The following is an 18,699-nucleotide window of genomic DNA, read 5'->3' on the forward strand; positions in this document are numbered from 1 at the left end:
ATAATTAAAAGATATTCAGTCAACCTTAAATCCAACACATCCTGAAGCCTCTCACCTGGTTGGATGTTTTCTCTTATGATGGTTACATGGTTATCTCGATCTGGTCGTGTGTGTTCATGCCAAAAGCCTATCACATGGCCCAATTCATGAACAACAATTCCAAATTTATCACAGTTCTTGCCAATAGAGATCGCCTGAGGTCCATTTCCCCGCCGACCTACATAGGAGCAGCATCTGGAATAAAGTAGAAAGTGGAGATGGTGATGAACAGGGTGATGCTGGATGAATTACAATATGGTGAAACTTTTGTAAAGAATCGTGATGAACTATAAAGTCCAACACATTCAGAAGCAGAGCAGCCTTTCGTTAACAAATACGGCTAATTTCTAGTGTCCTGGTAAATTTATGTACAATAAAAGTCTTCAAATAATCAGTTAAAGTGCTTTTGTACTAATTCATATATTAGAAGATATGCCTTAAATCATTTTTAGAAGTATGCAGAAGATAAATCAGAAAATGAAATACTTATGATGAATAATGTGCTATAATACATACAGTTAAACTCAAGACATCAACTCACATTTTTTTAATTGAAGCAACATTGGTTTATAACATTATACAGATTTCAAGTGTACATCATTATATTTCGATTTCTGTGTAGAGTATATCATGTTCACCACTCAAAGACTAATTACCCTCCATCACCATACACATGTGCCCCGTCACCCATTTTGCCCTCCTCCCTCTCTGCCTCCCCTCTGGTAACCACCAACCTAATCTCTGTATCTACGTGTTTGTTTGTTGCTGCTGCTGTTATTTTTATCTTCTACTTATGAGTGAAATCATACAGTATTTGACTTTCTCTGTCTGTCTGACATTTCATTTAGCATAATACCCTCAAGGCCCATCAATGTCGCAAATGGCAAGATTTCATCATCTTTATAGCTAACTAGTATTCCATTGTGTATATATACCACATAACTCACATTTATTTCTAATATAATTTTTTATCCTCACAGTCCATGTAAATTATTTAGGTAACTACTTTATCAATATGGTTATCTGGCAATAATCCACGATTTCAGTATTCAATATAAAAACAAAGTTTATTTTTCCTCTTTGAGAAAAACAGAATTAAATTTATTTAAGAAAGATATTGGTTAATCAAAAAAGAAATTACTTTTCCTGCTCATGGGAATTTTTTTTTTAAGAAGAAAACTTCTAAAAGAAGAAGTCAATTCAGGAAAATTTGTTTCAAAAGGTGAATTGTCTAGCGTTAATGGTTAACTAGTGAAGAAAAATTGACAACTGGTAGAATTATGAGATTTATAGGATTGCATTGAATGGTTGGGCTAATATTTAAGTGTGATATTCTATTTCACCTTCTGAAAGAATCTCTTGGACCAACAGAATATGAAATATGCAGAGTATCTTTCTGCAGATTTTCCTCAATTTACTGATATTTATAGATATTAATTGATGTTTTCTACCCACAATATAGAAGTTCCATGTATTCATTTTGTGTGTGTGCATAGATGGATGTGTGTGAGCATGCATAAGAAAGTGCACACACACGTGCAAGGGTGGGCACATGGGGATATTCACTTAAAATACCTTTTAAATGGTATAATAATATAGTAACCACAATTACAATTATAAATAAAATTATATCTACAACTTCAGTAATTAAGTTTTACAGTAAAATAGCTTATCTATAGGACCATCCCCAATAGATGGCAACAAAGGGCAGTAAATAATGGGTCTCAAATAGTTGGGAATCACAGTGCACCAGACACCAACACCTTTTCTAATTTACTAAATTAAAAGAGAAAATTGCCAAAAATTAATTTCCCAAATGACTAAAAGCAATTTTAATTTTCAAAGTACATTTGATTGTCCTTTTGATTGTCAACAAATAAAAATATTGTCATTCTAAGTATTTTTGTAGGCTTTAAATGCCTAAGCATTTTAACCTATACCACGCCAGTTAGACGAAGTATTCAGTTTATTACTTATGAATCTATTATAACAGTTAATTAAGCTTAATAAATCAATAATAGAAAAGAAGAGAGAGGTAACTGGTAGGGAAGAAATCAGGGAATTGTGCTTTTGCCTCCAGGTAGATTTTTTTTTTAAATAGTATCTTTTAACCCATACATAGATAGTTAATCCATACAAAGTCAACTATTTACTAGATATGCAAATAGTAAAGTATTAGATGTGGAAAAACACAAAATTTGCAAATTCCAGAAATTTAAACTGAATCGTTTGCTACCACGAAGCAATAGTAATGAAACTGAACTATCTGATGATTATACAGCAACTGAATTACCCAAACTGAGTCATTCTTGCTGGTTATATTCAGAGAAGAAAGTCTTTGCAAATCAAACTCTGGGAGACAATCAAGGAATATGGTCAATTTATTTAATCTGAAACACCTTTTTAAGCATAATTTCACTCATAGAAACTTCCAATAACTAAAATGGGGTTTCATAATTCAAAAATATTTTTGTATAAAGCAAAAGTACATTTCACATTGACTTTTACAATGGCCTTGTGAAAGAAGAAAAATGTGGTGGTTTGATCTCTGACATACTACAGGTCTAAAGACAGAAGAATTCTAGATGCTCAGATGAATAAATAACTAAATATATGCAATCAGAAGTGGAATGACAGGGGCAATATGCACAGAGTACAAAACGTCATTTAAACATGTCTACGTATTATCTTAGTTTCCAATATCCTCCAAGTTTGGCAGAATAAAACTAGCAAAATGGAAAACTTTAACAAGAGCCAAATTAATAAAAGAAAATGAGTATAAATATGAATTTGCTACAAACAGAAATTGAGCAATAACATAACAAGTGATCAGTACTTTGGACCTATTTGTTTTTACAAAATTGAAGGGTGGGAAAGAGGAAAGAAGTATTGATTTGAATACATTATGTATTTAGAAATATGTAAGCTGAGCTATATCCACTCCTTGTAGACAACTAGAAGGAAGGAAGGACAGTTTAGATTCAGACCTTTTACATATTAAACAGATATAAAGAACCAGGAGGCATTTCAAATGTAACCAAAACTTATCAACTTTAAATTAAAGTGATTTAGAAGGAAATATTACTTGAGTAAGTCATAACTAAAAAATTCAAGCACTATCCAAAAACTATAGAAAGGTAATAATGTATAATTTTTCCTAATGTCACTCAGATAGGGCCCAAATTAGAAACCATTACTTTTTAAATTACTTTTTATTGAAATAAAATTAACATATAACATTACATTAGTTTTAGGTGTACAAAATAATGATTTGCTATTTGTGTATATTGCAAAATGATCACCACAATGAGTCTAGCTAACATCCATCACCACACAGTTACAAAATTTTTTTTCTTATGATGAGAAATTTTAAAATCTATTCTCTTAGCAACTTTCAAATACACAATACAGTATCATTAACTACAGTCACCATGCCGTACATTACATCTTCATGACTTATTTTATAACTAGAAGTTTGTACCTTTTGACCACCTTCACACATTTCCTCCACCGACCACCCCTGCCTCTGGCAGCCACCAAGCTGTTCTCTGTATCTATGAGTTTGGTTTTTATAAGATTCCACATTTAAGTGAGATCATACGGTATTTGTCTTTCTCTGTCAGACTTATTTCAGTTAGCATAACACCCTCAAGTAAGGTGCATCCATGTTGTCGCAAATGGCAAGATTTCCTTCTTTGTTATGGCTGAATAATATTTCATTGTATGAATATTCAATAATATTTCCTTTCACTTCATTCAATATTTCATTTCATTTATAGTACATTTCTTTATCCCTTCATTCATCAATGGACAATTAGGTTGCTCTCACGTCTTGCCTATTGTAAATAATGCTGCATTGAACATGAGGGTGAATATATCTTTTCAAGTTAGTGTTTTCATTTCCTTCAGATAAATACCCTATAGTGGAATTGCTAGAAAATATAGCAGTTCTATTTTAATCTTTTCAGGAACGCCCATACTGTTTCCATAGTGGCTGCACCAATTTACATTCCCTCCAACAGTGTACAAAAGCTCCCTTTTCTCCACATCCTCAACAACACTTGTTATTTCTTGACTTTTTGATAAAACCCATTACTTTTTAAATTAAGTGTTCTAGGAAAATATGGTAGAACAAAGCCAGATGACTTAATCCCTCCCTCCAATACCTATTGAAATATATAAATTTTCCCCAAAAAAATACATGTCATTAGGGCAAGAACAATTTCCTCCAAAGGAATTAAGCATTTATTTTTACTCCCCTTTATGAACTATACTACAGGGTATTCAAATAGCTATAGCTGATGAGAGAAAATGCTTCTTTATAGAAGAATTTTACCTAATAAATGTAGGAGAAATACAAGAACGGCACTGGAAACTCACTATTTTGCAACTATGGGACTATTACAATGGATAGACATGGCTACCACCACCTGAATGCACTGATCATTCGTAGCATCACTAAAGTGGTGGGTCCAGACACACGTACTTCCTGATGTGATGCAAGGTAAAGCAGACAGCACACCTTTTAAGTATTCTTAGCAAAGAAACAAAAGTTCAAGCTGAATTTAATAACGTATTTAAATATAAGTTCCAATTAACTAGAGAGACAGGGAAGAGACGTTTGAAAACTTTCACAGTAAAAAGTCTCTTATGGTCTCCAGCATTGCTTGGTGGACTGCTATTACTGTAACTTGGCTAGATTATGGGATTTGCGGAGAGATTTGGTGGCAGAAGAAACTACGGATGGAAGTTGTGGTAAGTTCATGGCATTCCTTAAATGTTATATGAAAGAATTTGGATTTGATACTCAGGCTAGCATTGCCCAAAATGTGTTCCGGGATACTGATGTAAATTCTTCACTTTTAAAAGGGCAAGATGGATATCCACTTTTTAAATAAGTTTAGAAGACACTGTACTCTATATTCCTTTCAATTGGTTCAATATTAATCATGTTCATCAGCAGATTGCTGTAGAAATACCTACTGAAATTTAACAGCAATTTCACAACTTACGTAAAGGTTGTTTTAGAAAGAATATTTTTTATCATCCTGTAAGAAGCAAATCTAGAAAACACCACTATAGGAGGAAACACTGAAAAACCTCAAAAAGTGTGGTAACTTGCTCTGACCAGTAGTTTTTGAAGAGAATTCTAACAGCAGTGAATTGGTGAGGAAAGACAGGAGAGCAATTGGAATAGACCAAGTGTGAGATGACAAAGACATGAATGGACCAAGGCAATGACATAGGATAGAGATGGAAGCCAAAAGACAAAGTGAATATCAATAGAAACTTACTGCATAGATTTCAGAGGCAACACAACAGGATTTCTAGACAGTGATACTGAAGTTTCTAACCCAGGTGAGTGGGATGTTGGCAATGCCACTGTTATACTTAGAATACAAGGAAAAGTAGCTGAGGTCGTGGAGGAATACACTTGGGGTAAATGCACAAAAGTCTGTGATCAAAGACTATATTTAGTGAAAATATAATATTTTCTTATGTAAAATTCACATCTTCTCATGGGCAAAATACTAAGCAATAAATGAATCTTACTTACGGATTTTTTTACTCTTCCAAACTTAAGTCATTCCCTGGTTCTACTTACCCACAAGGCCTATACGTGAATACAATGTAACTCTCTTCATCACTTCTTTCAATGAAAGTCACACATGTGTGCTTTTCCCAGTGCCTCATGGCCTGCTTGAACATGGCTCGCTGGCTGCCTGGAAAAATGGCATGACGTTAATAACAGTCTGCCCTGGGGAGGAGTGCTGAAGGCTGGCTCCTCCATCCCGAGTCCAGCGGGGCAGTTCAGATGCCATCACTATCATCAACCAAAGAATACTAGCCGAGAGCACCACAAATGTGTCATTGTTAAGAATGGACACTCAGCTTATAATCACAAGGTTCAAGCTCACTATCTCTACAAATATGTGGGTACAAGGCTCTATAAACGGGACTTACATTCTTCCCGTCAGTTGAACAGAAATCAGCTTCCAGATTTAATGGGCACATTTGAAATTCAGTCTAAACACCAGAATAGTATTGTAGACTCTTAGAACTGAAGATTAAAAATATTTTTCAATTGCAAAGACATTCTAAAGTAACAACGGAGGTGAGTGGAGTATTTCTCAAGTTTGATAGAATGCTGTTCTATATATTAATATTCTATAAAAATATACACTGTATGATATGATGTATCATGTAAGATAATTCTATGGCAATTATTACGTATCAGAATAGATATTCTGGGAATATCTTACCAGTGAAGTTGCCTCCTATAACATAAGGAATAACGCCTCCAGGCCATATTCTTTCAGTTCTTGATGTAGCAGCTCTGGGAACTCGATTTTTCTCATTTTGCCCTGAGAATTTTAGAGGTACTTTTCCCTTAACTGTGTTGTTTTGCTCCAAGCCTGCAGTGACATTTAAAACATTCTGTGAAACAGAAGAATCATTTACCTCTTAAAGGACAAAAGTTAAAATGTCTTATTTACATATTTGTATAAATATGCCTGAAGTCAAAATGCACTAAAGAACAACTTCACTTATGTTACATACTTGAAAAAACATTAAAATATTCAAGTATTTCACATCAAAATATTATTTCTTAACACTCTATGAGCAAATTTTGATCAATTTCCATACAAGAGCTTACAGCGAATATTAAGTCAGGCAGACGTGTAGGCCACAGAAAAATTATTTTATGTATTCTAATCTACTAGATCACTACCAATCCACACCAGATGATAAAATAGAAGTTGTTTACAAAGTCTCATGATATTCAAAACTCTTCTCACTCCTGCTAAATTCCTAATCCTTTAAATCAGGATTGATATTCTATAGTATGGCCTAAAGTTATAACTATTACATTGTAGAGAGAGCAAAACAAAATAAGGTTAAAACAGATACGGTCTCAGCCTTCTGGGACAATGGGCTATCTCCATTCCAGTTCTGGATTCACACCCAGGCAGACAGCATGATTTAGAGATCAGTAAACAAAGTGAGCAAGCCAACATAAAATGCAGTCTATTCTGGGGCGACTTTTGAGTCTGTAGTCATTAATTTTCTTAGTGGTCTTTCATAATATTTTTGTTACTAATTTTGATTTTCCTAAACTTGCATGACTATTCTTTCTTATTCACCTATCACTGTTGATACAAATATCCAACCACTAGAATATACTTCAGACACAACAAATATTGAATGTATGCCCCTAGTCTCATGTCCCTAGCATGTCTATCTTTTTAATGTCCTAGAACAAAGCACCTTTGCTGGGGAAATTATTCCTTGAAAGTATATGCTTTCAAATATTTAATTAATAATCTATTAATTTAAGAAATGTTAGGATATAAACTTGGAAGAGAAGAATTAACAAAAAAACTCTAAAGTCTACAAATAGTGGTGAATAAATTCAATACTATAAATATTAACTAATTATGAAACCAGAGGCGGTTTTTCTGAATGCTTTTCTCTACATATTTTTGGAAGAGTCAAAAACATTTTAAACTATTTTTTAATCCAACGTATCAGTTTGTTAGCTTGCTTTAAGTGGATCTTATTTCAAAACAAATAGCCATGATATTTTTTGATTTGACTAAAATTGATGTAGTTCCATGCTTGATAAAAGCACCTGAGAGTAACACCAAATTTACTGGAAATAAATATCAACAATAAAATAAACAAATGATACATTTTTATAAGGAGAAGTTGAAAATAAGTTAAAGAAACATTTCAATTGTCCCAAATTAAGTTCTAAAAAACTTAATACAATACCAGCTAACAAAATGAAAATGAATAAAAGATTCTTTCTCAGTGTACATCCTTTACATACTTTGCATCATAATGGCAAACTGAACTGCTATGAGTATAATATTTACTGTACATCAAGTCAAGCGTCTGCAACTTTAAACATTGATATACCAGAGCCAATTCTTCTTATCCTGTCTATAAGTTGGTAGAGGGCCCCTCGTTTCTTTGACATACCATGGTCTCCAAGTCCACCTTAAAGAATAAAAGAAAATAGTTAAGTTAAACTCACTGTATTGTAAAGTTCTTGTAAATAAACAATAATAATAGGCTAAATTCATTTCTCTTTGGACATCTCCTTTTATATGGTCTTAGTGTGTTAGAATCACGAATATCCATGAATTTTTTGAAGAGGATAAAAATTCTACAACAGGGGCCGGCCCCGTGGCCTACTGGTTAAGTTCGCACACTCTGCTGCAGGCGGCCCAGTGTTTCATCGGTTCGAATCCTGGGGGCTGACATGGCACTGCTCATCGAGCCACGCTGAGGCAGTGTCCCACATGCCACAACTAAGAATATACAACTATGTACCAGGGGGCTTTAGGGAGAAAAAGGAAAAAAATAAAATCTTTAAAAAAAAGAAATTCTACAATAAATTTCGTTAACTAAAAATAAGGGGGTGTGGGAGATCCAGAGAGCAATCTAAATGACTTTATTTGGACATTACGGCAATTGAGTCATCCATTGATAATTTGAAACATTTTTCTTCACTGTGACCTTGACACCATATGGTGTTATGTAGGATGACAGCAAGTTGTCCTGCCCTGTTGATTGCATTCCAGCTATTTTCCCAATGCAAACTGAATATTTTCAGACACCAAATCAGCAAATGGTAATAAAAACATTAGAAAAGCAAAAGCATAGTGAGAATTTTGCTCCAAAGCTCTGATCAATTTTGAAATATTTCTAAAAGCATTTCATATTTCATAATATATTCAAATAAATTTTGAAAATTAGTTTCTATAACTTATAAAACCCAATAACACAGAAAAAAGTCACAAGGTAAGAATCCAAAAGAATGTTCAGCTGCAAAACACACTTACACTACATACTTTGCAAAATTTGTAAAAATAGATGAAAAGAATTTTATAGCTCAAAAGGTAGAGGAGAGGGTTGGGATAAGAAAATATGTCTTCTTGCAATTTTATCAACAAAGACTAGAAAAGGTAGATTCCTGCCATAAGTGAGAAAGCAGAGCACTTGACAAAAATTCACGTCCTCTCATTCTCACTTCAGGGCTTTAATAAAATGTTCTCCCTATTTTCCCTTCTCTTGAATGTTTAATAGACAAATAATAAAGAGGTATCTTGAGTAAACAACCTATATAGCCACTAACGACATCTGAACAAGTGCAGATGAGTTTGTACGACTAAGCATGTCTGCAGTTCATAAGTGTCTCTGGGCTAAAACAATGAAAGAGGACTAGAAAGTCATGAACACAACAAACTCTTCTTGAACTTCGTACTATTTCCTTCCAATAACTTTTTTTCCCTTTGAAATTAAAACTGAAACTTAATTATCTAGATTGAAGCTAATAAAAAACAAAAACAATAATAAACATTATTACCATAAAAGCCTCTTATAGGAAAAATCAATTAAGTCCTTATAAGGCAAATAAGTTAGAGTGCTTGTTCACTGACTAATAATCTGCTTAATTATTTGCATTACATGGTCACATTTTTGCTGTGCCCCTTGAGAAAAATTTTTGAAATTTTTTTCATTGAACATTTTAGAAAGATGAGGTAACACTTAAACGTATTCATTCCTAAGCAGTTACAAGACACGTTTTTAAAGAATGGGTTTTATGTGTTTGAAATAACCATTATGTAACAATTATATTTCATTTTAGGTAGGGCTGAAATACATATAAATAATTTACAAGGAGGCTAATTATGAGAAAAAAGAAACGTTTTAGTTAATATGAAGGTAATGATAGGGATAGGAGTAATTATAGAATTGAAACAAACGATGTTTCAAGACTATCAAAGACTAATGTTTTCAATAATGTGATATTTAGGAATTTTGAATAATTTTTATAGTAACTGAAACAAAATTCTGTGTAGGAAGTCCATTCAAATAGAAAAAAATTCTTAAGGTAACTAGTTATTTCACACATTCTAAAAACAAAATGAAAATATGAAAACTACAGAAATATTTCTGGGAAAGAATATATATTTTAAAATAAGGAAATGAGAAGCGTAGTCAATCTGGCACAAGCTAACATGAAAAGGAAAAGATAGAGTAAGAAAACAATAAAATAAAGGATACTTTTACATTGTCTGAAATTAACTAAACAGTACAAATTACTTTGGAACATGTGTACTTTTCATATATATATTTAGAATGTTTTTTACGATTGACAGTATAATCTGTTTTATGCTATTTATCTAAAATAATGGCATTTTTTCTTCCAACTATTACTATTTCAGAGCTTAACCATAAATGAAACGCTAAAATTTACTACTACTAAAAAATTTTAGATTACAGAAAATGAGTGTCCTCAAAACAATGGGGGGGGGGATGATGGATTAAACAAATGATGTGAATAAAGCTTGAAGCTAAGGAAAATTTTAATAAAACTGAAAAGGTCACATGATAAATCCAGGATTTTGCCAAGCTCTATCATTGCTTGCTTGTCCAAAATACATTGTCTCCGTATCAGCGTTAAGTGTGAGGGAGTAAATGGAGAGTCTGTCAACTAATGTCTCCTACAGGAATGTACTAGCTCTGATTATATTGCAAAGCAAACTTTTCTTCCCATATTTGGTGTCTGTTTCAGAAAACACTGTCACTACATATAACAAAGGCCAAAGCATACTATTTTTTAAGTAATGTGTGTTATTATTGTAGGCAAATTCCTTACATTTTATTATCTTATATAAATTTCTTAGACGTGATAATGGTATTTTGATTATATAGAAAAATGTCCTTATTCTTACAAAGTGCATACTAACCTACCTAACATAAAGTGCCATGTTGTCAGCAATTAATTTCAAAATGTTGTTTTATACACATTTATGGATGTATGTGTACACGCACACACACAGAGGCCTGGTACATGGTAAACACTCCAACATGTTTGTTAAATAAATTAATTAATAAAATGAAAACTGTGAACAAATTCTAAATTTCAAAATAGGCTTATTTGTGTCCAGGAAATCAAAGTTGATCAGCGGGACACTAAAAATGATCCAAAGAATACTTCCAGCATTTCAAGAGTATGTTTTCTCCAAAATGAACACAAATTGAATCAAATAACCAACTGTACCTGTGGTATGTCCAAGTTTTCCAAAGGGGTTCTGTGTAAGGTCAATTGTCCTATCAATTTGAAAGATATTTAAGTCTTCTTCATCTAAGGCAATATCACCCCAAAACACAGCTAAAAGAGAAAGGTTCAATTAAAATGCAAAATATTTAAGAGCAAAATCAATGCAAACAAAGCTAATTAGAAAAATATTGTTAAAAATATGGAAATGTGGTCCATATAGATACAGACAGATATTTCAGAAAGTAATTGTAACTGAGTATGTGGGGCATGTTACAGTATCATATGAGCCACCTGGAAAGGGTATGACCCACATTTCTTTACTTTGATGTCTGAGGCAAGGGGGGCAGTCGTTTCTTTGAATGAAATGGTCACTGATTTATGGGGGGTTCTAAGGAAGGAGGATACAGCAATCATGGCTATTTGTAAATAAGTGAAAATCTGCCAAGAACTTCCGCATGTATGGTGGATGCTTGTGACCAGTAGCAGGTCTCCACTGACAGTAGGAGAGGAAGTAGCAACTAAGCCACGTGCTATAATAACTTTGTAAAAGAAGATGCAATTCGGACAAAAGAATATTGTGCTGTTACAGGCACTTCTTCAACACATTTTTATACAATTATAATGCACTTTCTCTGAAGATGATATTGCCTCTGAGTCTCTATAAAATGTATACATAACCACCAAAAGTAATACTTAAGTCAATCTTTATTTAGGCAATGACTAGGTGCTAGGTCTTTGATCTCTAATGACAAATAAGGCATTGTCCATATTTTCAGGGGCTTCAAAATCATTACCCTAAATCCTGGAAACACTCTGACTCTACCTTTTATACCCAGCCTTTTATGCTACTTAATAAGTCAAAGCTCTATAAACCACTGTGAAAAACTGGGAGAATTTATTCATAACCAGTATGTGAATTTCTCTTTTAAGGTTGGAAATATACATTAGCATAACCAAAAGATGGCCTCATTGTTTATTTGAGTCCAAAACTAGTCTAAATCAATCCCTTAGTACTGTCAGATGTCAAAATATGAAAAGTTTAGGAAACACAGCACACTTAAGAGAGAGAATAAATAATCATGAGACAGTAAAACATTGAGAAATCCCTTGAAAATTCTGGGATATTTGTGTCTTGATACAGGTTTACAAACTTTCTTTTTTAAAATTGCCTTCAGATATTTCTTCTGCAAAACCAAAAAAGAGAGGAGGAAAATACGTTAAAAATGTAGGAAGTGACAAAATTCATGCTTTTCAAATCACTTTTACTGGATTCAAATCTTAAGAATTTAACCTCTAAAGAACAAGTTAATAAAATTAGTTAATTTATGAAATTTAAACTTCCATCCTGAAAGGTATACAAGGCTTTAGGCTTTGAGCAAAGGTTGATCATATAAAATATTCGCCCAGTTTAGTGCCCTCATACAAAACTGACATAAGATAAGCAGTTAGGTTTACGTGTAAATCCAGAAAGTTAGACAATAGAAATTAGTCCAAGGTAGGTTATCAGTTCAATATAAGAAAAAATCTTCATTAGAATTAGAATTCTCTCATTCGCCCCTCTCTTCTGCCCTCCTGTCATGGAATGGCAGTCTGTAAAAGCAAAGAGATGCCTACTATCTTTTATTATCACAGGGACAAAGTAATGAAAAGCCTGTAGAAGAGTTTACTGGCTAGGATGCTGGTCTCGAAGCCTGAAATTGAATCCAGACTCTAATCAACTTCATACTCATGCAGCAGAAACCACTGATGCCCGCTTCCCTGAAAGCCAGACATCCCGAGAACTAGATGGCCTGCTTAAATAAAATATTTGTCAATTATATAAAAGGCTTGTTAGTTTTCAGAAATATAAATTTTGGACTGTTTCTTTTTTTTTCCAAGATTTTACGCTACTCTAAGGTATTTACCAAGTTTGCTAGTTATTTAAAATTTCCAGTATGTGTATTTACTATGCAAATAGTTGTGGGCACTGACTGGCAGTGACTCCCAGCTTGGCCCTTCCTTTCTGGCTCTGTGCTGGGGGCAATAAGAGACACTAAAACAGTGATTCTCTAACATTCATCATAGGAATCACAGCGGATCTGGTTAAAATGGAGGCTCTGATTTAGCAGGTTTGAAGGGAGGCCTCAGAGCCTACACTTTAACAAGCTTTATTATTACAAGTAATTATCATTGTCATCATCTTTATTAGCACTTTTTTTCTGCTAAAATAAACTTTTACTCCTCTGTGAATGATCTGGTTGACTTGAAAACTGAGGCATTTCACCAAACAAAATGTAGTTTGTCGGTACTGTGCTTATATAATAAAAGTAGTATGAATAAAATAAAATTCAGATGTTTGTTATATTTTTAATTTCCTTAATGACTTTTCACATGCAATAGGATTCACGTCTTGATGGATTATCAAACACAGATCAGCAGTCCAAGGATATAACACTTCACAGAAGCAAAAACATTACTTCTTGGGAGAAGAAAACTCCAGATAACTCGAAAACTGTTCTCAAGTACATAGTCCCATTTTTTTTTCATTTATTGTTATGTTTTTCTGAACTAATAGCTTCAGATAGATTGGTGGTTCTGAATATGATTGCTTCAGGAGAAAACCAAATGTCTCTTTTTGTTTTACTATTTTTTGAGGAAGATTAGCCCTGAGCTAACTACTGCCAATCCTCCTCTTTTTGCTGAGGAAGACTGGCCCTGAGCTAACATCTGTGCCCATCTTCCTCTACTTTTTTTATATGTGGGACGCCTACCACAGCATGGCTTGCCAAGCAGTGCCATGTCCGCACCCAGGATCCGAACCCGCGAACCAGGGGCCGCCAAGAAGCTGAATGTGTGAACATAACCATTGCGCCATCGGGCTGGCCCCCCAAATATTTCTTTGAGAGCAAACTCAAAACTAATGTGAGTCACTAAGCCAATTCACTTATGTGCAGACTTTGATACACTGTAGGTCATGTACGTCTTTAAATCTTGATATTATCAACAGAAAAAAAAATAGACATCTTAGAATTTTCAACCTATCATATAGTTTAAATGCACAATTTTTTCTTTATATTTTACACATTTAAAGGTTTCTTTAATTCATCTTCTACTTAAATCTAAGTGTCCTATTTCTGCATGCTAAAATATTTTACTTCTGCATTGGACCATGTAAGCTGGACCATGATAATTTATATTAACGTGGACTTAGAATTTGCATTATAATTTAATATATATTTGTCATTTAGGCTCTGATTTATTTGTAATTCTCAAGTCCACTTTACAGTTTTTTGCTTTTCTTTCTATACATTATTTTCTATTTATTTTGCATCAAAAAACAAAAATTAGAGAGAAACAGTTTTAAAGTATGAATTATCACTCATTAGCCCCATTTAATACAGTGATTTGAAGTTAATGATGTCAGAACTAAAAGCAATATGGGATACCGGTTACAGATGACAATACTAGAGAAAAGCACAAGTGCAATTAAAATATTTACTACTGTTTGAAATTCTGCTTGAATTCCTCTGGTCAAAAATGGAGGTGGAGCTAACCAATTGGCCAAAATAAAATGTCAAGAACAACAATTATGAAACTACGTGGAAAACCACGGGTTTTGTTTTTCTTGTGAAGGCTATTTGCATTCATCATACTACAAAAACAATTTTTTTAATCAGAGACCAAGACAGAGTGCTTTTATTGTAGTAGGCAGAGGAAATATATTTTATAAAAGAGCATATGAGGAGAAGAAGCAATCCAAGATTGTGATTCCCTACACTCGAATTTTAAGTGATGTCTCTTCCACCCACTTCCCGATTCCCGAATGATCTTTAGCCCTTCGGTTCTGAAGCTGGGGTCCAGGGACCAGCTTTAAGGAGGCTTCAAGTCCGTGATTTCCTAAAAGCTGTAAGCAAAAAATACATATGAGTTTATAAACACAGTCACCACACGTTCTGCAGGGGCGACATCCACAGTAGATTGTCAAAAGGGATCACATAAAGTAAAGAACCACTACTTTTGCCAAAAGCAAAGACTTTCAGTCCACTTGGGAGAAAATGCTTGGCAGACAAACTACCCTCAAGAAAATAAATATATTTACTCGAATTAATGTTAAGTCATCTGACAGCTGGCTACTAATTGACAGCACACTGGAATAGATAAAATGACAGAGTCTCCTCAGGCATTACCCACAGAAAATCCTCTCAGAAACCCCCTCTCTCCAGCTAACCCAGTTAGGTGTCTCCTCTGTTTCCATGTCCCGCCTGTGGGTCTCTCAGTAATAGGTCAACACATAAGATCTCATAATATCTTTCTAATCATCTGATTCCTCAACCTAGTTTTGCAAACACTAACCACAGAAAGCACGTGTTGCTCATCTTTAAACCCTCACTGCCAGAGTGCCTGACATAAACTAGGTCCTCAATATATGCTTTGAGGCACAAAAAAAAGGTGAATGAGAAAACATCATGGATTGGGGTACAAATTGTGTATAACAAAAATGAGGCTAGGCATACTACATACTTCACAAATTTGCCTTAAGAAACAAAATACTAGATATTTGACCATTCCAAGGAATGAATATTTGGAATCCTTTCTGTCTAGAGTGGATTACTGCTATCTACTTCAAAAAAAAAACAAGTAAAAGGCAGCTGCCTTTTTTTATTCCAGTCATATATATTATTAAGTGTAGTTATGGGAAATGAGTCCTTTTTCTCTGAACACCACACTGATATGCTCAGGAAATACATGACTGAACTAACAGATCAGTTATCTTGAGATTTATGGGATTTGGAGAGATAGCTCAAAGATTCAACAATAGCCAAGAGCACTTGCTTATTACACTTTTTCCATATACAGTTTAAACTTTCTGCTTTTATTGATATTGGATTTAGGGAGGAAGCATGATGTCATATGAAGGCCTGACAAGGCTGCTTTGGCTGCTCTCGCCCACAATAAAGGCCTAGTGAAACTTTCCTCAGACAAGGGCAACAGTGAAGACTCAAAAGTCAACTATTTTCACATGACTGACAACCACCATGCAAATTCCCAAGGAAAAGTAACATTTGGCAAAAGTTCTAATACATACATTTTGGAGACAATGTTACACTACTTAAAAGAGAAAATAATTTTCCAACGGCATTTCATATTCACAGAATAAATTTCTCCTCCAAAATGACGCACATGAAAGTTAATTTAAGTTCCAAGTTTGAGAAAAAATTATCTAAAATTTTTAAAGCTCTTGATACAATACAAAAAAAAGTCAAGATATATTTTTATATAGACACTCAGAAATACTCTGAAAAAGATAAGGATAAAAATTTTTTTCATGTAGTACATTTCTTTCTTAAACTTCTAATAATAAAAAAGTATTTGCAGTCGAATTATTTTAGCCGTTTTTCATAAGCAAGCATACCATGCAAAGCTTTATTTATATTATTTTGTTTTTTTCAAAGATCTGAATTTTCACTTCTACCATATACTATCACATAAACTGAACAAAGTCATCTGATCCACAATTAAAAAGTGTGCATACAGGGAAGTGCAAACGATGAGTTAAATAAAATGGTTTATTCATCTTTCCCACATAAACTGGATTGAAAGGTGCCTCTGGGGAACATGACTATCATCTGGCCACTTTAAAACAAGATGCTTTTATCTACCAAGAACAGATTTTTAAGAGAAAGGAGTTGCGGTGCAATATAAAAAACTAGATACTTTTTGGATCATTGATAATTTAAAAAAAAAACGAAACTGTCCAAACATACTCCAATTTAGAGGTCCCTTCAAAGAACAGAGCACTGCTGCTCGAGTTCAACAGCCTTCTTCAAATGTTTCCTGAACCAGAAAATATGATATAATCTCAATACAAAATCAAATGTTCAATCTGAAATGCAAAACAAATAAACATATGCATATACATATACATACACACCATGCTAGAGCAAGGAATATTCTTCCAGAACATGGAGTCATTTAATGCTAAAGTCATTTCTCATGACATTACTGAGTTTCCAGATGAATCTAGATTGATCGATAGATACTGAACACAGAAGACATGCAGCAAGTTTTTTTTTAATTCTTTTTTTTTCTATTTCAAATGCAATTTTACATTATGGACATGATTAAATGCTAAATTTTCAAATAAATATATCTTTCCTTTTAAGTCAGAAAACAAAATGTTTCCCATAACAAAAGATTCATTGAAATACAATATCAATCTGCATTTATAGCCCACAATGCCCATGGATAGGATTTCTCAGGACATTTTTAAAATATCACCCATACCACAAATATTCATTTTGAACTCTTTGTCTCAAAAGAGAAAACATTGACAGAAAAGAACTTTGATCAAGAAATGTAAAAACAAATATTGAAAAGCTTTTTGCGTACGGCTTAATATTTTCTGTCACAAGCTTTAATAAAATGAATTATTGTAGTTCATAAGCTTTTAAAAACTGCCATTCTCATACTGCTTAAGTAATAAATATATAATCAACCACCATCAAATTTGGTTTATTTATATTTCCCACATCATACATCTTGTAACAACAAACACTTGCTTTTTTCTCCCCCTAGGCTTGTAATTATTTACATTTGTGAACAGTGTAGGAGTCAACTCTGATACTTCTTTTTTAATTAAGTTTGTTTACTTTCTAAATATTGACTCCAGCTCTTGGAATAAATCTTGATATCTTCCTGGAAGTAAGACCGTTCATGCAAATTTGCTATTTTCTATATTCTAGCTATGTCTTACCCAGTGGCTGGTCACCTCTTCATATAAACAGAAGAATATTTTTTCCCACTTTTTTCCATTTTTATTTAGTCTACTGCTATGATATGCTAAGAGAGAAAATGCTGCATTCCAACCTTTCTGGTTATTATTCATCTTTGTAAAAGATTTCCTCTTGGGCACAAGTCAAAGGCTGGAGTCTTTTTCCTTTGGTTAATATCCCCCACCGCAGAACCCACAAAACAACATGTGCTCAGTGAAATAAACTTTACAACATTTAAAAACTCATTGACATTCTAAAAGCTTGACTCCATGCACTGATTTCTTTTCTTCTCTTCATAGTCTGAGAGATCTTAAACAATCGGGAAGGTAATTAAAAGGAACTTTATTTACTACAAAACAAGCAAAAAATTGAAAGATCTGCGAAATATCTTGTCAATATTATTTTCAATGTTTTAAACTTCTACTTAAAAATTCCATACATTGTCAGTAAATTATACGAATATCAAATGGGTGGCACTTAATATTAATAAAGTACCCCTATCAACATTATCTCATTTGAGCCTTGGAAAATTCTAGGATATTGATTCATACTACTAATCTGCTGATAGAATTTACTTTTTAAAAAGCTTACCATTCCTTACTGCCTATCCTATTATAATATCCACCCTTTACTTGATATGGAAGTTTATTATCACTGACTTCAGGTCATTTGCTAGAGTTACAGGATTCTGAGTTGGAAGCATTGTCTATCTAAACATTTCAATTTGAGGTCACGCTGGTGACCCGTCTTAACCAAATGAAGGTGTCATATGGGAAACGAAGGAATAGGTGGTCATTTTCCGTTAAGATTTGCAGAAACAAGGATGTTACC

The 18,699-nt window shown here is 33.5% G+C and overlaps 1 protein-coding gene across 10 annotated transcripts in view; it reads right to left on the bottom strand.

The window, feature by feature from the left end:
• The window catches only part of TLL1 (tolloid like 1), a 192,952-nt gene that overhangs the window by 95,254 nt on the left and 78,999 nt on the right, over positions 1–18,699 (bottom strand). For 7 of the 10 annotated variants that reach the window (XM_008538033.2, XM_070608244.1, XM_070608242.1 and 4 more), the window contains 5 exons: positions 11,117–11,227; positions 7,963–8,043; positions 6,303–6,455; positions 5,645–5,762; positions 56–234 (listed from right to left, as the gene is read on the bottom strand). In XM_008538033.2, the coding sequence (XP_008536255.2) occupies positions 56–234; positions 5,645–5,762; positions 6,303–6,455; positions 7,963–8,043; positions 11,117–11,227 (642 nt within the window). Of the gene's footprint in view, positions 1–55; positions 235–5,644; positions 5,763–6,302; positions 6,456–7,924; positions 8,044–11,116; positions 11,228–18,699 lie in introns of all 10 variants that reach the window. The other 3 variants (XM_070608270.1, XM_070608263.1, XM_070608274.1) reach the window with 1 other exon arrangement.

Source organism: Equus przewalskii, chromosome 2 (genome assembly GCF_037783145.1).
Source record: "Equus przewalskii isolate Varuska chromosome 2, EquPr2, whole genome shotgun sequence".
Classification (NCBI taxonomy): Eukaryota; Metazoa; Chordata; class Mammalia; order Perissodactyla; family Equidae; genus Equus; species Equus przewalskii.